The 17,382-nt window shown below is 20.3% G+C and overlaps 2 protein-coding genes across 2 annotated transcripts; one reads left to right on the forward strand and one right to left on the reverse strand.

Annotated features, from left to right (window-relative positions):
* Positions 1–2,087: 2,087 nt before the first annotated feature.
* On the forward strand, positions 2,088–9,935 carry PRELSG_0020900 (reticulocyte binding protein, putative; the record flags this gene model as incomplete). Its single annotated transcript, XM_028679555.1, has 2 exons — positions 2,088–2,121; positions 2,239–9,935. 2 exons carry the CDS (start codon positions 2,088–2,090, stop codon positions 9,933–9,935), a joined length of 7,731 nt encoding a protein of 2,576 aa, XP_028531071.1.
* A 4,737-nt stretch (positions 9,936–14,672) lies between these two features.
* Positions 14,673–16,603, reverse strand: PRELSG_0021000 (fam-f protein; the record flags this gene model as incomplete). Its single annotated transcript, XM_028679667.1, has 3 exons — positions 14,673–16,359; positions 16,440–16,498; positions 16,565–16,603. The coding sequence occupies 3 exons, from the start codon at positions 16,601–16,603 to the stop codon at positions 14,673–14,675; spliced, it is 1,785 nt and encodes a 594-aa protein (XP_028531072.1).
* Positions 16,604–17,382: the final 779 nt, after the last annotated feature.

The following is a 17,382-nucleotide window of genomic DNA, read 5'->3' on the forward strand; positions in this document are numbered from 1 at the left end:
ATAAAAAGGATTTTGTTTTTTCTATTATTTAATTTTTAAGTTTTTTTTTACAAGACCATTAATAATTTAATTTTATTTGTTTGTTTTAAAAATTATTTTACATATGATTGATAGCTTTAATGAGGATTTAAATTTTTAATAAAAATATGTGTATTTTTATTACAGTAAATAAATTCCTTTATAGAAACAATTTATAAGTTACTTAAACTATGTATTTAAAGTTTACGTACTGGCAATATAAATATATTTCTACAATAAATAAAATCAGTAAAGGAATGTGCATGCTCTTTATTAATATGTTTTCTTAATACTCTAGAAAAATCGAATGGGCAATTAAGAAATAAATTAGAGGAAAGATTTTTTTTTCTTTTTACAAGTTTTTGTTAATTATATTATCAAGATTTAACTATTATTATTTTTTTTTTTTTTGTTTTTTGTCGAATTTTATTCGTTGAATTTTACAGTCGAATTAGTTTTTGAAGCTGTAAAAAATTAAATTCAAGTTTAAAAAAAAAAAAGGATTTTGTTTTTATTAGTATTTAACTTTTACGCATTTTTTAAAAACTGTTATTAATTTAAATTTAAATTTGTATGTTTAGTTTTAAAGGATTATTTTACTTATAATAAATAGTTTTAATGAGGATTTGAGTTTTTAATAAAATAAGTGTAATTTTTGTTGAAGTAAATAAATGCTTAATTATATAAACTATATGTATAAAGTTTGTTCATTTGTGCCATCAATATAACTTTTAAATTAATTAAAATTAGGATGGATATCTATGCATGATCTTTATTAATTTGTTTTTTTATATTGTAGCAAAGCCCTTAAACAGCATATTTGTAAATCACCATACTATGATGAAATTTAAGATCATGGTAATGGAGTAATATAAATTATAATATTATATTTGTTTCACTGGTAATTTTAATTATACACATTAGAACTCAATAAAGAATTATTTAAATATTAGTAATAAAAATAAGTAATATTACAATATATCATGAATGCTCTTATTAGAAAAAAGTAAATAATGAGAAATGGAATGAAAATTTAAAAATAAAAATTCTAACGAAAATTAAAGAAAAAAACAAAAAATAAATAAAATAAAACTCATTAAAATTAAATTTACTATTATGTGATTCATATTTTTTTTGTTCTTATTCAATTATCCACATAGTATTAGTTAGATGAAGAGAAATGAAAAATTTATATAAGATTAACATCAATTTTTTATTCTAAACATATTGACTAATTCCATGTTTCTTAGTAATTGTTTTTTTATATCCATATTAAAGATCATATTTAATTTTTTTTTCTTAACAAAATTTTTTTTTGTGTTACATTAAAAGTAAGTCTCTTTAAATCTAAAGTATTTTAGTGTATTTAAAATATATTTACAAATATACTCTTTTTTTTTTTAATCTCCATTTAATGCATATAAAAACTAAATAGTAAATCTAGGTTTAATCTTATTTTTCTTTTCTTTTTTATCTTAATTTTCTTACGTTTTATTTACTTAAGCAGTAGCACATATAACATGAAATGTAAAATTTATGCTTCATCAAAAAAAAAATAAGTGAATTTGATTATTTCTTTATTCTAAGTGTAGCTCGTAAATTCTGAAACGTAATAATTTTATTAAGAATCTTATTTTTTATATTTATCATAATGATTGATATTTTATAATAATGGCTAAACTTATTTTAATATATTTTCTTTCATTTTAGGTATAAGCATATGCATGCTCTTTTTTTTTCTATTTTTTCTACTATGTTTTCTGCTTGATATGGTTTCAATTTTCTAGCCATATGCATTCAACATCTTATTGATGTAATTTATTAGATATTATGTGCTTTGTATATATACTATTATTAATTTTATATTTATAATCAAATATTCAATAGAGCTTAGAAAAAAAGTAGCATAAATATATTTTAAAAATTAGGATACAACGGATAATTTTAAATTTATACAGAAATTATATATTATTTTTTGAAAGTAATAGGTCATAATTCTTCTAAGTTTTAGGAAAAGAAAAAGCAGTTACATTGAAATCACATTAAATATGAAAAAAATAAGAATTTGGATGATTTATTTATTTTTACTATCTTCTTTTTTTGGTAATAAAATAATTATTTGTGTGTGTATATTTATGTGCACATTACATGTATTTTTAAAGAATTAAATATTATTGTTTGCTATGAAAATTCTTAATTTTCATTTTTTACACTTATAAGTAGATCTAAGTTACGAAGAAGAATTTAAAATAACTTCAAATAAATTCAGACCTATTTTAAATAATTTATTACTTGATTCAATTTTAGAAGAAAAAAAAGAATTAAAACATAATTCTTTTAAACAACAAAAGAGATTAAAAAAAAAAAAAAAAAATTTAAAAGCTCTTAATTTTCCAAATGAAAGTGGATATTACAAAAGAAATAATAAAAAAAAAAATATATATTTATTTAAAAATGCATCACCCGGAAACAAAAAATTTAGTACTAGTTTTAAATCACCACACTTTTCTTATATAAATAAAAATAGTTCATACTTATTTAAAATATATAATGCTCAAGGAGAAAAAAAAAATGAAAACTTAAATAATATAATTTACTCTTTTGATCAATCAAAAGGTTTGGAGTCATTTGATAATGATATCTTAGATAAATATGACAATTTTATTAAAACAATTAATCAAAGTTATTTTAAATCACAAGATTTTGTTGTCTACGCTAATGCTTATTATGATATGTCTCGTTACTTTATGATCCTTCGAAGAGGGAATTATGGTTATCTTATATTAGATGGGTTTCCTAAGTTTAGTAATTTAATTAAATGTGCGGAGGATTCTGCAAATTTCTATGAAAAAGAAAAAGAGGATATGAGAAAGAGAATAAACAAATTAAAATCAATTGAAGGAGAAAATGATAAAAGGAAATTATATGAAGAAGAACTTCTTCAGTTTAAAAGTAAAATAGAAGAAAATTTAAATAGAACAAATGCATTCATCACCGAATGTGAAGCAAAAAAAAGTGAATCCCTTGAATATTTAAAGAAATACTTGATTCCTGAAATTTGCCCTAATCACCAATGCAATGATGTGAAACCTCTTTATAACCATGCTATCAAAGATTATTTAGATGTAGACAAAGTTAAGAAAAACAATCAAGCAGAGTTATTAAAGGTTATTGAAGAAAGCGTTAATAATAATAATGAATTAATAAGATTAATGGAAGGAAATTTCAGTGAAAAAAAAGTAAAATATGATTTGATTCTATTAATAGAAGAAATTAATGATATTAGAGAGATCTATAAAAAAAGTACAAAAATTATACTTGATAATATTCTTGATTTAAAAAATTATAACAAAAATGCAGATAAAATACAATTTACTGAGGATTCAATTGTGAAAATTCTTACTGATCCTTCATATTCTCTTAAGGGAATTATCATTTATAATGAATGGAATGACAAATTAAAAACAAATTTTGATAAAAGAAAAGAAGAAATTGATAATTTATTTTCATTAGAATATCAAAAATTAGATAAAAAGGTTAGTGAACTAGTTTATCCTGAAAGTATAATATTAGAAAGTAAAAATACTATTTCAAATTCAGAAGGAATATTAGCTGATATAAAACGTATGAATGATGAAGATTTTGAAAGATTAGAAGATTTAGCATATAATTTTAATAGTTCAAAATTTTCTGATATTAAAAGTGAACTTACTCAGTTATATGCCAATCTAGCCTTACATAAAACTAACATAAAAGAAAAATTTGATTCAGGAAATGAGGTATATAATTCTATTATAAATGATCAATCTAATATAGAAAATACGAAATCAAATATAAGAGAAAAAAATAGTGAATTGCATTTAAAAATACGTGATACCCTAGCAGAAAAAAAAAAAATTGAAGATATCATAGAATCTGCTAATGGCAAACTAAAAATATTAAAAGATAAGTATAAGGAATTAGAAGATTTAAAAATTGAAATTGAACACTTAAAGAAACAGATCCAACTAAAAAAAGATGAATTAAAAGAATTAAAGCGTCAAGAAGAGGCATGTAAAGAAGAATCCATAAGAAAAATAAGACAATTTCTAGAAGAAATGAAAAAAAAAATGGATGACTTCAAACTGGTAATGGATTTAAAGGATAATGAAAATAAAGATCTCAAAATAATTGAAGCATTAATTAATGAAAAACCCTTTAATAAAAGGGAATATATAGAGAAAAAACAAAAAGCATATGATGAATTTAATTCAGCATTAAATTCATTATTTAGCAATGAATTTCTTGAAGAATTCAGAAACATATCTCAATTTATAGTAGAAAAAAAAGCATTAAATTATAAGGAGTTAGGATCAAGCAGAATTAATGAAATATTAAATGAGGTAACAAAAATGTCTTCCAAAATGGATAAAATTATTAGTGATAAAAGGTCAACTTTAGAAAAAAAATTAAATCCTGCAAAAAATAACATTACAGAACTATTAAATTATATTGTAGTGAAATCCAGTGAATATATAAATGTTAAAATGAAAAGTTCAATAGATAATTTCAATAGGTTATTAAATGAAGCTGCTGAAAATATGGCTAACTACGAAACGAAAAAAGAAACATTTAAGAAGTATGAAAATGATATAAATATAAGAAAAGGCGAATTCTTAAGAAGTCTTGTTGAAGATGGAAATAAGTTAAACAAAAAAAATTTTTCTCAAGAAATAATAGATCTTGAAGGGACCACTTCTGCTGTTAAAAATAAAATAATAAAACAAATCATTGATGAACAAAGAGTTATAGATGATATTAAAGAACAATTAGGACTATATAAGAAAATAGAAGCATACTTTGATATACATAAAGATAATAATATTGTTAATAATCTTAAGGAGCTAAAAGAACACGTTGATCAAAAAAATATAGATAATAAATTGAATGAATACCAGACAAAGTTCAATAGTGCTACAAGTTCAATAGAGGGTAGTATTAGTATGATAAACTTTTACAACACAATTATTGATTTTGCTAAAATTTTAAATAACATTATAAATGAATCTCACAAGAATAATACACTAATTGAAAATTTAAGAAAAAGTGTAAACCTTTTAAAAGATAAAATAGATGATGAAATCATTATAATTAATGGGAGCAAGTTGATAGAAAACAAGGAAAAAACAAAATTTTTAAATAAATTAAGAGAAAAAAAAGGGAATGCTGAAGATAACATAAAGAAAATCAATGATCTGAAGGAAAAATCAAATGAAATTCAGAAAAAATCTCAGGATTTAAAAAATAAAGTTGGAGGTTCTTCTAATATAGAAGTTGTAAAAACATATTCAAAAAATATATCTAATCAAAAAATTAACTTGACGGATGTTACAAATGAAATAAGTGAAATAAAATTAATTATTGTTACATTAAATGCAGAGGTTGATGGTGTAATTAATTCACAAAATAATGAAATTATAAATTTAGTTTATAATCTTATTCTAAAACTAAGTAAAGAAATGTACGATGAAGCACAAAGAAACTTGAAAGTGTTAGAAGAAACACAAAATTACATAAAAAATTATAATTTTGAAAATGATATAAAAAAAATTGAAAAAGAAAATAATAGGGAAACTCTCAGAACAATAGCGCAAACTATAAGCAATATCTTGGATAAAATTGAAACAAATAAAAAAAAATTTATGAATATTAGAAACGAATCAAACGAGCAAATTGATGCGTCGAATAATCAAAAAGAAAGCAACAAGAACACAAGTGAAAAGAAAAAAAATATAGAAAAAATTCATGAACAAATGGAAAAAATATATGAAAGACTAAATGCTACAAAGAAAGAGTTACAACCTTTATTAGTAGATATAAACATGAGGATATTAGAATATAAAAAAACTTTAATATATGATATTGCTTACCAAATTAGTGATAATAAAAAAAGAGCTGAAGAAGATATGAAAAGTATTGACTTATATAAAAAAAAAATTGAGCAATTAAAAGAAAATACCATAGATGTACAAGAAAGTGAATTAAAAAATTTTAATTATGAAGATTATGCTAATAGTGCTAAAGAAAATATAATTAGAATAAAAATATTAGAACAAGAAGCTAATACAATAAATGAAAAGATATCCAGTATTACTTTAGAAGATAATATTGATCATATCAAAGCAACAATTGAACAAAAATTGAAAGATGTTAAAAAGGAAAAAAGTGACATAAATCATATATTAAATGAAATTAAAAATATGGAGAAATTGCTAGTATCGACAAAATTTAGTAGTATTATGGAATATATGAAAAAAAATACGGAAAAAGCTGAACAAGAAAAAGAAAAAGTAAAAGAAAAGTTTAGAGAATCAGAAAATAAGATAAAAGAAATATTAAATGATTCTAAAAAAGTGGAAGAATTAAGACATTTACTGAGGAGTAATTTAGATGAAAAATCTATGGATAGAAACATAGTTGATATTAGAATAATTAAAGATCGTATTGAAACTAATACAGAGGAAATAAAGGACATTTCAACAGAAGCTGAACAACGTAAAGAGTCTTCCGAACTCTATTACCACAATGCAAAAAGGGGAAAAAATAAAATAGACTATTTAAAAAATCATGATCACCATGAAGAAAAGAAAATAACAAAAGATGTAATAGAAAAGATAAATAATTATGTAAGTGAATCTGAAGGTTACTTTAATGAAGTATGCACCGATTCATTAGAAATTAGCAAGAATTATGAATTATCTTTAAAATATAAACAAAATATGAATGATATTTTAAACGAATCTTTACTTAAAGTTGCAAAAATAAAAATTGAAATGAAAAAAAATGATGTAAATGATGTAATTGCAAAGATTCGAGATGATTATCACAAAATTCAAAAATCAATAGAAGAATTAAAGGAAAGATTAAATAAACTGAAAGAAGAAGATGATAATATAAAGGGTGAAGAAGAAGCAAATAATGACAAATCTATAGATGCATTTTCTCGAATACAAGTTACAAGGTCAAATATTACTGAAGTTATCCTAGAAATAGAAATGATAAAAAATAGCATTCTTGATATTTTTAATTTATCTGAAAGTGCTGCAAAATCAGTGTCAATAGAAAATGAAAAAAAGGAGGTAAATTTATTGAGTAAATTGAGAATAGAACAAAACAATTTAGATAATGTTTCAGAAATTTTAAAAAATATTGAAAATCTAGGAATTAATCTAAGAAGTGAAGCAGATAAATTAAAAACAATGGATACAAAAGTTGGTATCATGGAAAATGAATTGGAATTGCTTGGAAAATTATATGAAGAAGGAATATTGGAAGAGATAAAAAGAATAGCTGATGAAGAGGAAAAAAGTATTGTATCCATAAAAAAATCAATAAATTTAGCTATAGAAGCTTCGATCTCATTTTTTAAGAATTCCTTGTTAAAAGAAAATGATATTACAAAAAAGTATGAGTCTTCTAAAAGAAAAATGAATGATATATATGATGCATTTAATGAATCATATAATGCAATAAAAATTTTTGTATTAAATACTTTAGAATCTTCTACAACCTATGAAAAAGCAAAAGAAAAAAAAGAAAAAGTCAAAATAGAAAAAGAAAAACTCATTGAAAAAAAAGAGGAAATGAAAAAATTGTTAGATAATATTAAAGTTATTAATAAAAATGAGACTATACAATTAGCATCTTATATAAGGGAAGAGTTAAGCAAGATAATTGAGAAATGTAAACAGGAGTATCTATATGTTAAAACGAATCTGGATGATATTAAAGGAAATTATGTGAATATTAAAAATATAGATGATCTAGTTATTGCATTGAATGAATTAAATGAAGCAAGAAATAAAGATAGTGAAATTAAAAAAAGAAAGAACAAATATCACTTTTACAAAAATCAAGCAGATAAAATATACGGTGGGATATTTGAGGCAGCAAATCATATAAATGAAGTGGCAGAAAAAGGATCAACATTTTATGAAGTTATGAATGAAGCAGAAGATATTATTAAAAACATACGAATATTTTTAGATGACATAGATAAAAAAGAAAAAGAAAGTGAACTTCTTATTATCAAAGTTGGTGTAATTTATGAACAAATAAAGCTCAAGGATGAATTAAAGAAAAGAATTAAAGAAGAAAACAATAAAGCTGATAATATTTTATCTAAAATACAAGATGCAAAGGAGACACACGAAATAATAAAGGAAACAAATGTTGATATCGAAAAATATAGTGAAATTTTAATAAACCATAGAGAGCATAAGAATTTTAAAGAGATAATGGATTCATATAGTGAAAAATTAAGTAAAATGAAGGACATGTCGGAAATAAACACAAGAAAAAATGAACTTGATAAAAGTAAAAACTTTTTTAATAATTTAGAAGAAATCATTAAAAAATTACAAAATGATGAATCTACCACTACAATACTAGAAAAAGCAAAGCATGATATAGATATAATTACGAATAAATTAAATGATGAACATAAAGATGTTTTAGAAATTAATACCTATTTTGATGAATTATTAGAATTAGGAAAAAATTGTAAATTATCTTTAATATCCCTTATTATTACAACTATTAATGTTGAACTGTCAAAAGATATATTAGTTATTCAGAAAAAAGAAAAAGACATTGCTTCATATATAGAATACATCAAAAATAACTATAATGCAATAAATAGAGATATTAATACATTAAACAAAGAGTATGCTCAAAATATCATAAGAGAATATGAATCTAAATATGTTGAAAATGCAAAGAACTATTGGGAAAAATTTAAAGAAAAAGAACAAAACGCAATGGAGATAATTAATGTTATAAAAAAAGAAATTTTAGAAATCAGTGAAAACAATAATGGAGGTGATACATATGAGAGATTACAAAAGGTAAAAGAACTTCATGAAAAATTCAAAAAAGAAACAAAATATATAGATAATATTTACAAAACTATAAGAAATATTAAATTAAAAGAAATAGAAAATATTCATGAGAAATTTATTGAAATAGCAGAATCTCATAAGAATATGATAGATAGTCAAAAAAAAAAATTACTAGATAACAATCAGAATCTAAAGGAAATTGAAAATTATTTAATAAAAACAGAACAAGAATTAATTCATAAGAAGTCTATGGATGCAAAAGAGCTTATGCAAAAATTCAGTAAAATTTTTGAAGATATTACTTCTACGGTCAAAAAAATAAATATGTTAGAAAATGACAATAATAAAGAAAAAAATAAAGCAATTATACATAAAGAAAAAATTTTATATTTAACAGAAAGAACAAAATATATTTTAAAAGATTTAGAATTATATCAATATGAGAATGGCCATGATTTATCAGAAGAAGAAAATAAGGATCTATTGGACAAATTAATTGAATATAAAGAAATAATTAAAGGAAAAAATAGCGAATCAAAAAAAGAATTCATGAATATATTAAATAATTTAGAGCAACATAAAGAAATTGTACTTGCCAACGAAAAAATACTCCATCATATTCATGATATTTTAAAAAATTTAATTAAAATAAAAGAAAATTTTGAAAAAGAGTTAATTACAATGGAAAAGAATAATCAAACAAAAAATCATTTAAATGAAGATAAAATAAATAAATTAAATTATAAAAATATGTTAAATAATAATAAAACTGATGATAATTCTCAGTATGAAAAAGATAATCAAGAATCAAAAAAAAAAAATAAATTTAATAGTACAAAATTAAAATTAGCAAGTGGTGTATTAGGTAGCTTGCTAGCATGCTCATGTATATTTTTCTATATTTTATATAAAAAAAAAAAAAAAGATGACACTGAAATAACTGACATTTTTCACGAATTTATAAATGAAAATCCTTTACGTTATTTAGTTAAGGAAGAAGCTATTGATATATCCTTTTTTAAAACTGAAAGCCTTTAGAAGGAAAGAAAATTTATTTTTGACTTATAAATAGTTATAATATCTAAAGATTTTTTTTTTATTTTAATTTCATTTTATGCAATATTTTCCTATTTAACATGGCATTTATAATGTTTTTCAATTTTTCTTATTCTTGTATAATGTTCCTTTTAAATGTATAAATTTTTGCTATTTTTCAAAAGGTGGATTTTTGTATATTATTTAATGTTATTTGCTCTTTAGAATTTTTATTGTGCTAAATTTTTTTTTCTTTTACAATTATGAAATGGAAGATTCTAACAGAAATATATAAAATCTGAATTTTTTTTCGTATAAAAGTTTTAATTTTTTTTTATTATAATATCTAATTAAATATATACCGCCACATAATTTTTAATAATTATGTTTTTTTTTTTTTAAATAACAAAAGATAAATACATATTTTAAATAAAAATTATACATCATTTTTTAAAGTAATTTATAATAGGTACTAATAAAAAATGATGTTTTAAATTTATCACATCATTTTAAAAAATAACGCCATTACTTATTTAATTAATATGAATACTTTTTTAAAAAACTCAAATTGAATAAACTTAAAGAATTATATACTTCATTACCAAGGCATAATAACATCAGAAAACATATTTTATTAAAAAAAAAGCTAGAAAAATTAATAAAAGTTTAATTTTAGATTTTAATTCTCAACTAGAATATTCCATTATTTCATTTGCATAAATATCACAAAAATTTAACATATACATACACACATTAAAAAAATGAAATAATTCTTTTTTAAAATATTATTAAGTATTTTTCACTTTAAATTATTATCTCAATCTATAATAAAAAAAACAAAATTCTTTTAATATCAGAACAAGGCTTGCTGAAATAGTGAAAGTGAATATATAAAAGTGTAGTAATATATAAATTACCAAAATATGAATCAATAATTTTATTTGTTTGCATATATATCAGTGAATTAAATACAATATTTCTAAGAAATATTATAACAATATATATGTTTCATTAGTTTCCTATTCAAAGACTTTTGTAACGTTGGTCAATGAATAAATTCATTGTCTTTGATTAATATACAGTTCAAGATTTGTCTTAATAAAACTTATATATATGTTCGTGGTTAATAAAATATGTTAACCTTTTGTAGTACACTAAGCTAGTTTACTACTTGTGTACGTACAAGTTAGCCATGTATTGACGCTAGTTAAAAAAAAAAAAAATAAAGTTATTTTTTTTTTTTGTTGATTTATTTATTTTTATATACATCTTTGTAATTAAAAAAAAAAAAATATAAATTAAAATTAATATTTTTTTTGGAGATTAATTTTATTATTTTTTTGTTTTGTTGTTAACGTTTGTGTTTTAAAAATTAAATAAAGTTTTAATTTTTACTTATAAAAACTTGAGAGACAAAAGAATAATATTTATATTATATTCAATGTATATTTTTGAAATAACATTGAATAATTTAAAGTTTTGACGTTATTAATTGTTATAGTTTGTTTATGTGCTTTTAATTAAAATAATAAGTAATTCTTTGTAAATAAAAACTCATTTATAACAATTAATAGGTTTATTAAAAGATGCAGTAAAATTTAACTCGGATTAAATATTATGCATCATAAGAAAACTATATATATATATATATAATAAAAACGAATATATATATATATATATATATATATAAACTTATACTTAGTTATACATGCTCTTTATTAATTTTTTTGTTTAGTATTCTAACAAAGTTATTAAACGGTCAATTAATAAATCAGTTCGTAGTTAATTTCATAATACTAAACAATTATTTAAAACTTAAATAATTATGTCTTATCTAGGAGTACAATGCATGCAAAAAGTTAAGCTACTAGAACTTTGACCAACTTAGTGTGCCTAATAACTGATTTTTTTTTAAGACACATTTCGGTTATTATTATATTATGTCTTTTTTGTTTTTTTATTATTTTTTTTTATAAGAATGAATTTTTTTTTGGAGAAAAATGAAAGAGAAAAGGATAGTAAGTGGATTCCTTTAAGTAAATTTTATTTAACTTATATAGACTTTCATTTTTTTTAAGGTGTTTTAATTAATTTTGTATTATATAAAATCTATAATACAAATTTATAAAGGGGTCCTAAAAATTTGCTCTTTATTAACTTGGATGTTCATTACTTTTATCCAGGTCTTTGAATATCTAATTAATAAAACAATATGCAAAGAAAAAAAAAAAATAAAAAAAAAATAAAAAGGCATTAATATAATTGTAACAGAGATGCATCTAAAAAAAAATCTTTTATTAGACACACTAAATTGGTCACAGTGTTAGTACTTTAGTCATCGCATGCAATGAGCTCCTAAGACAAAAATAAAATTTGGTCTTACTAATTGGTTAGTGCTATTCAATTAATCATACACATGTATAAATTTTGTTTTATTAAAACCAAACTTAAAACTGTATATTAATTAAGAACAACGAATTTATTTATTCACTACCTTTCGAACAAATATTTAAAAATACAGTTCGAATGTTGATTAATAAAAGATTTTATTAACCTTTTGTAACATATAAAATTATTTTACTAGCCAGGAAAATACAAGTCAGTCATGCGCTGACGCAAGTAATAAAAAAAATATATATATATATAGCTGTATTTTTTTTTTGTTTATTTTTTTTTTTATAAATCTTTGGAATTATTGAAAAAAAAAAAAAATAATTTTTTTTTGTGGTATTTTTGAATTGAGTGATTATTGATTTTTAATTGAAATATAAATATTAATGTATGAAAAAATATAATGTTTGTACTGTATTCGATTTGTATATTTTGAAATAAAACTGAATAACTTTGAGTTTAATTTTGTTATTTGTTATAACTTAATTATTTGTGTGTATTTCTAAATTAAAAGAATATACTTATTCTTTGTAAATAAGTATAAATTTTGTCAAAGAAAATACATGTCTGTTAATAAATACAGAATTTCTTAATTTAAATTAAATGCTACAAATACTATAAATATTTCTATATATAGTTAAAATAAGTATATACATTAAAATCAGTATATTTAGTTATACATGCTCTTAAGTAAAAATTACCTAAAATTTTCTCGTAAGGGCATATTACTGAACTTTGTTAATTCATTGGATTCTTCGAACTTAGGCAAATTTTGCTTCTTTTTAATAATATATTTATAAGGATTACTTAAATTAACTATATCATTAAAACTATTCAGATTTAGCTTTTAAATTTTTTTCCATAGTGGTATATTGCAAATTCAATGAGTTTTTCCCGCATAGATTCGATTCCTACCTTTCTCACCATTTTATTTATTAAGTGGTCGTTGAATGATTTTTTATGGAATATTGGTTAATAAAAAAAAGTTATTAACCTTTTGTAATATTAAGTTAGCTCACTAGTTAGGAAATTAAAAGTCACGCATGCACTGAAGCTAGTTATAAAAAAAAAAAAAATTTTTTTTTTTTTTAGGAAGTTGGTGTATTTTGAGTTGAAAGATTATTAATTATTAATTGAGAGATTAAAATTAATGATAAACAACGTAATGTTTATACTGTATTCTATATGTAGATTTTGAAATAACACTGAATAATTTAGAGTTTAATTTTTGTTACTTGTTATAAATTTTGTATGGTTTTAATTAAAAGAATATGCTTATTCTTTTTGTAAATAAAAATTCATTTATAAAAGTAAACATATGTCTGTTAAGCAATACACAATTGTTTAATTCGAATTAAATATTATATATTATATAATTCTATTATATATATATAAAAATCCGTATATTTAGTTATATATCTCTTTATTAATTTATTTGTCTAATACTTTAGCAAAGTCATTGAGCAGGCAATTAATAAATCAAGTATTGGGCAAACAAATTAATGAAGAGCATGTATAGATAGCTTCTAATGATTTTACTTATAAAAATATATGTATGCTAGTATAAGTAAATTTTATATATAAAATTTACATAATTTAGCATTTATTACTTAAAAGGAATTTATTTACTTTAATAAATATACACTTATATTTTTATTAAAAATTAAAATCTTCATTAAGACTAGTAATGTAATACAATTAAAACAGCTGAATGAATTTAATTATAATTATTAAATGTATTTTAAGAATACGTAAAAATAAAATATTAATGAAAATAGAATTATTTTTGTATTTTATTTTTAATTTAAAATTTATTTTTTATTTCAAAAGCTAGTTCAATTTGACAACATTTTGCAAAAAAAAAAAAATTTCATTGAATCTTTCGTTATACAAAAAAAAATAATACTTTTTTTTTAAAAGAATAAAAATAAATTTAAGAAAAAAACACACATAAAAAAAAAAATTGTCATAATTTTTTTTTTTAAAACTATCTAGTGACGCAGAGAATTCACTATTTTCTGTATATATAAACTATTATTATACAAAAGGCTACTACTTATTAACCATTAACGAAGTCATTCTTTATTTTGTAAACTAATTTTAAAAAAATAATTAATCATAATAGAATTTTTTTATAATAAATAAAATTAACACGGATTTATCTGCAATCACCTTATTAATTTGACTTTTTAAAATATCTTGAAAGTATTCAAACTGCCAATAAATTATAAATATAATTGATGAATTAATTACTAGAAAAAATAAAAATAAAATTTTTTTAAAAAATTTTAAAACTGAAGATATATTTTTTTACTTATAAATAAAAAAATTTTCTTTTAATTTGAATTTTTATATATACCTAATAAAACGGTGTTTCTGACAACTTCCATTGAATTCTTTAATTTCATACAGAAAAAATATAATGGAATATTTGTTTTTTATTTTTTTTTTAGAATATAAATGAGATTTTTTTAATTTATTCAATTCTTTAATTAATAAACTTATTAAATAATTAAAGGCCCTAAAATTTTTTAGAGAACAATCTATTGATATTGACTCGTGAACTAATCTTGAATTACTTTCCTTGAGTTCAATAAAATATATGCTGCTTTCATAAATATCCAAAAATTTTAATATTAAATCTCTAGATTTATCTTTTGGAATATATAAAACACTTTTTCTCATTAAGATATTTTCAAGTTTTACACTTAACTTACTTTTCGATTCATTTTTAAGTAATTTTAAAAAATTCGAAAATTCATTTAATTTCCTTAAGCACCCTAATGAGTATACAATAGCTTTAAATAGTGGTATATAACCATCTTCTTTATTTAAATGAACCAATCTAAAAAGATCTTCATTATCTAATTCATAAAGCTTTTGTACTAATGAACTAATACCTGAACTATTTACATCAAAACCAAAAATTTCTTTTATATATGTTTTAAATACATTTAAGGATTTTTTTATCTCTTCTTTTTCTTGTAAAAGTAATTCATATATATGAAACAAAAATTTATCCCTAAATACTTCTGTTCCATGTTTATCTTTCAGTTCATCTAATATAAACTTATTTTTACATATATCTTGTTCAAGTATATATAAAATAAAGGCTATCAAGCATTTTATATCACCATTTAATATCTTATTTAGTCTTAGAAATAACTTATGTGTGTTTTTTGCTATAGTATCATATAATGTTTTATACATATCATAAATTAAAAAGTTTAATCTTCCAGTATTTACTTTAAGAGAAGTAGTTTCATTAACTCCATTTTTTTTATCTTTATTAAATATGGCTCTATGAAATTCATTGAAAATATCTCTTAATCTATTATCAAAATTAACTAGATCCAAATTACCTAAATGGGCATATTTTAAAGGAAACATTTTTGCAGACATACCTATATATCTAGTCGTATAAAGATCATAATGATATAAATCCCTATTAAATTCAGATAAAAATTTTTTATTCATTTTATATAGTTTATTAAAAAAATTAAAAGATTTTCCAAGCCTTAAATTAATTTTACTCAAATGTGCATCCTTGAAATAATTATCTACTCTCTGTTTATCAATTAATATTTGGTTATTTTTGCTAAAATTTATTTCAACACCAACATCTGTATATATACGTAATTCATCTTCGTAGGATGCAAGATCCTTAAATACAAAAGAAATATGATTACCTGCGCTATCAACTGAACTATCCATATAATTTTTTATTTTATTCTCCATAACATTCAATGTACAACATATAGAATTGATCTTATTTTTCTCTTGTTTCAACTTTTCATTAAAATTTTCCAAAAATATTAAATCTACTAATTTTACAAATAAATCTCTTGAATCACCAAAGTATCCCTCAAGTGGTGTATTTTCATATTTTGTTTCACTCAGATTATATAGCAATTGTACCTCTTTTATATTATGACCTGAATCATTTAAAATATCCTCATTTTTAATATCAAATACTTCCGCTAATTTTCTTATTAACTGTATTATCTCTTTATACTTCACAAACTTAAGATTAAGTCTAATGAGATATAAAAAAAAACGATTATAGAATTTATTATGATAATGAAATATTTTTCTTATAAAAATTAAATTGAATACCTGTTTGAGTTGTAATATACATCAATGTTATAAAATCCTATACTTATTGCTGTTATGTACTATAAAAAATTAAAAAAAAATACATATAATAAAATTTCTTTTTTAAGTGATTTACATATTATTACTAAAAAATAAAAATAACAGATTAAAAGTAAACTTCTCATTTGAAATTTGTTTAATCAGGTATATTTGGGGAATATTTTTAAACAATAAAAGTTATGCATCATAAAATTTTTAGATTCTTTCCATTTAATAAAAAGAAAGTTCTTTTATTTAAATTTTTTTTTAAAAGGAAACTGGACGAACTTGTTTATTTTTAAAAATAAAACTCATTTTTTTATTGAATTTATAATAATATGATATTTTAAAATTTTATGAACATTTAGTTATTTAATATAGGCCATTTTATATCTTAAAAACTCTATTATTTAATAGATTCTTAAATATAGCACTTAATTCACTAAATTTTTTTAAATTAAAAATATATATATATACATGTTCTCTCAATCATTATACTTAATAAAAATTAATAATATATATTAACGCAATTAAAATTACTATTTTTTTTTTTCCCTTCAATACATATTGAATTAATTTCATAAAAAAAATTAAGAGTATATTTTAAATCTTTAAAAATATTCTAAATAAAATTGCAGATCAAATAAATTAAGATATTTTTAATATGAATCAACGTTTTCTATCTTAAAATATAAAACTAAATATATATTTAAAATTGTAATTTATTTTTATTTTATTTTTTTTTGATATACCATTTTTTTTATAATTGAACATAAATTAATATGCATAATAAATAATTTACTTTTTAAAAAAAAAAAGTGAAAATAGGATAAATATAAATTTTTTTATCTATTTTAATGAATTTTGTTACAGAAGATATAAACTAATCCTAAAATAAAATTTAAATAATATTATTATAAAAAAA

This window comes from Plasmodium relictum (genome assembly GCF_900005765.1).
Source record: "Plasmodium relictum strain SGS1 genome assembly, contig: PRELSG_00_v1_230, whole genome shotgun sequence".
In the NCBI taxonomy this organism is placed as follows: domain Eukaryota; phylum Apicomplexa; class Aconoidasida; order Haemosporida; family Plasmodiidae; genus Plasmodium; species Plasmodium relictum.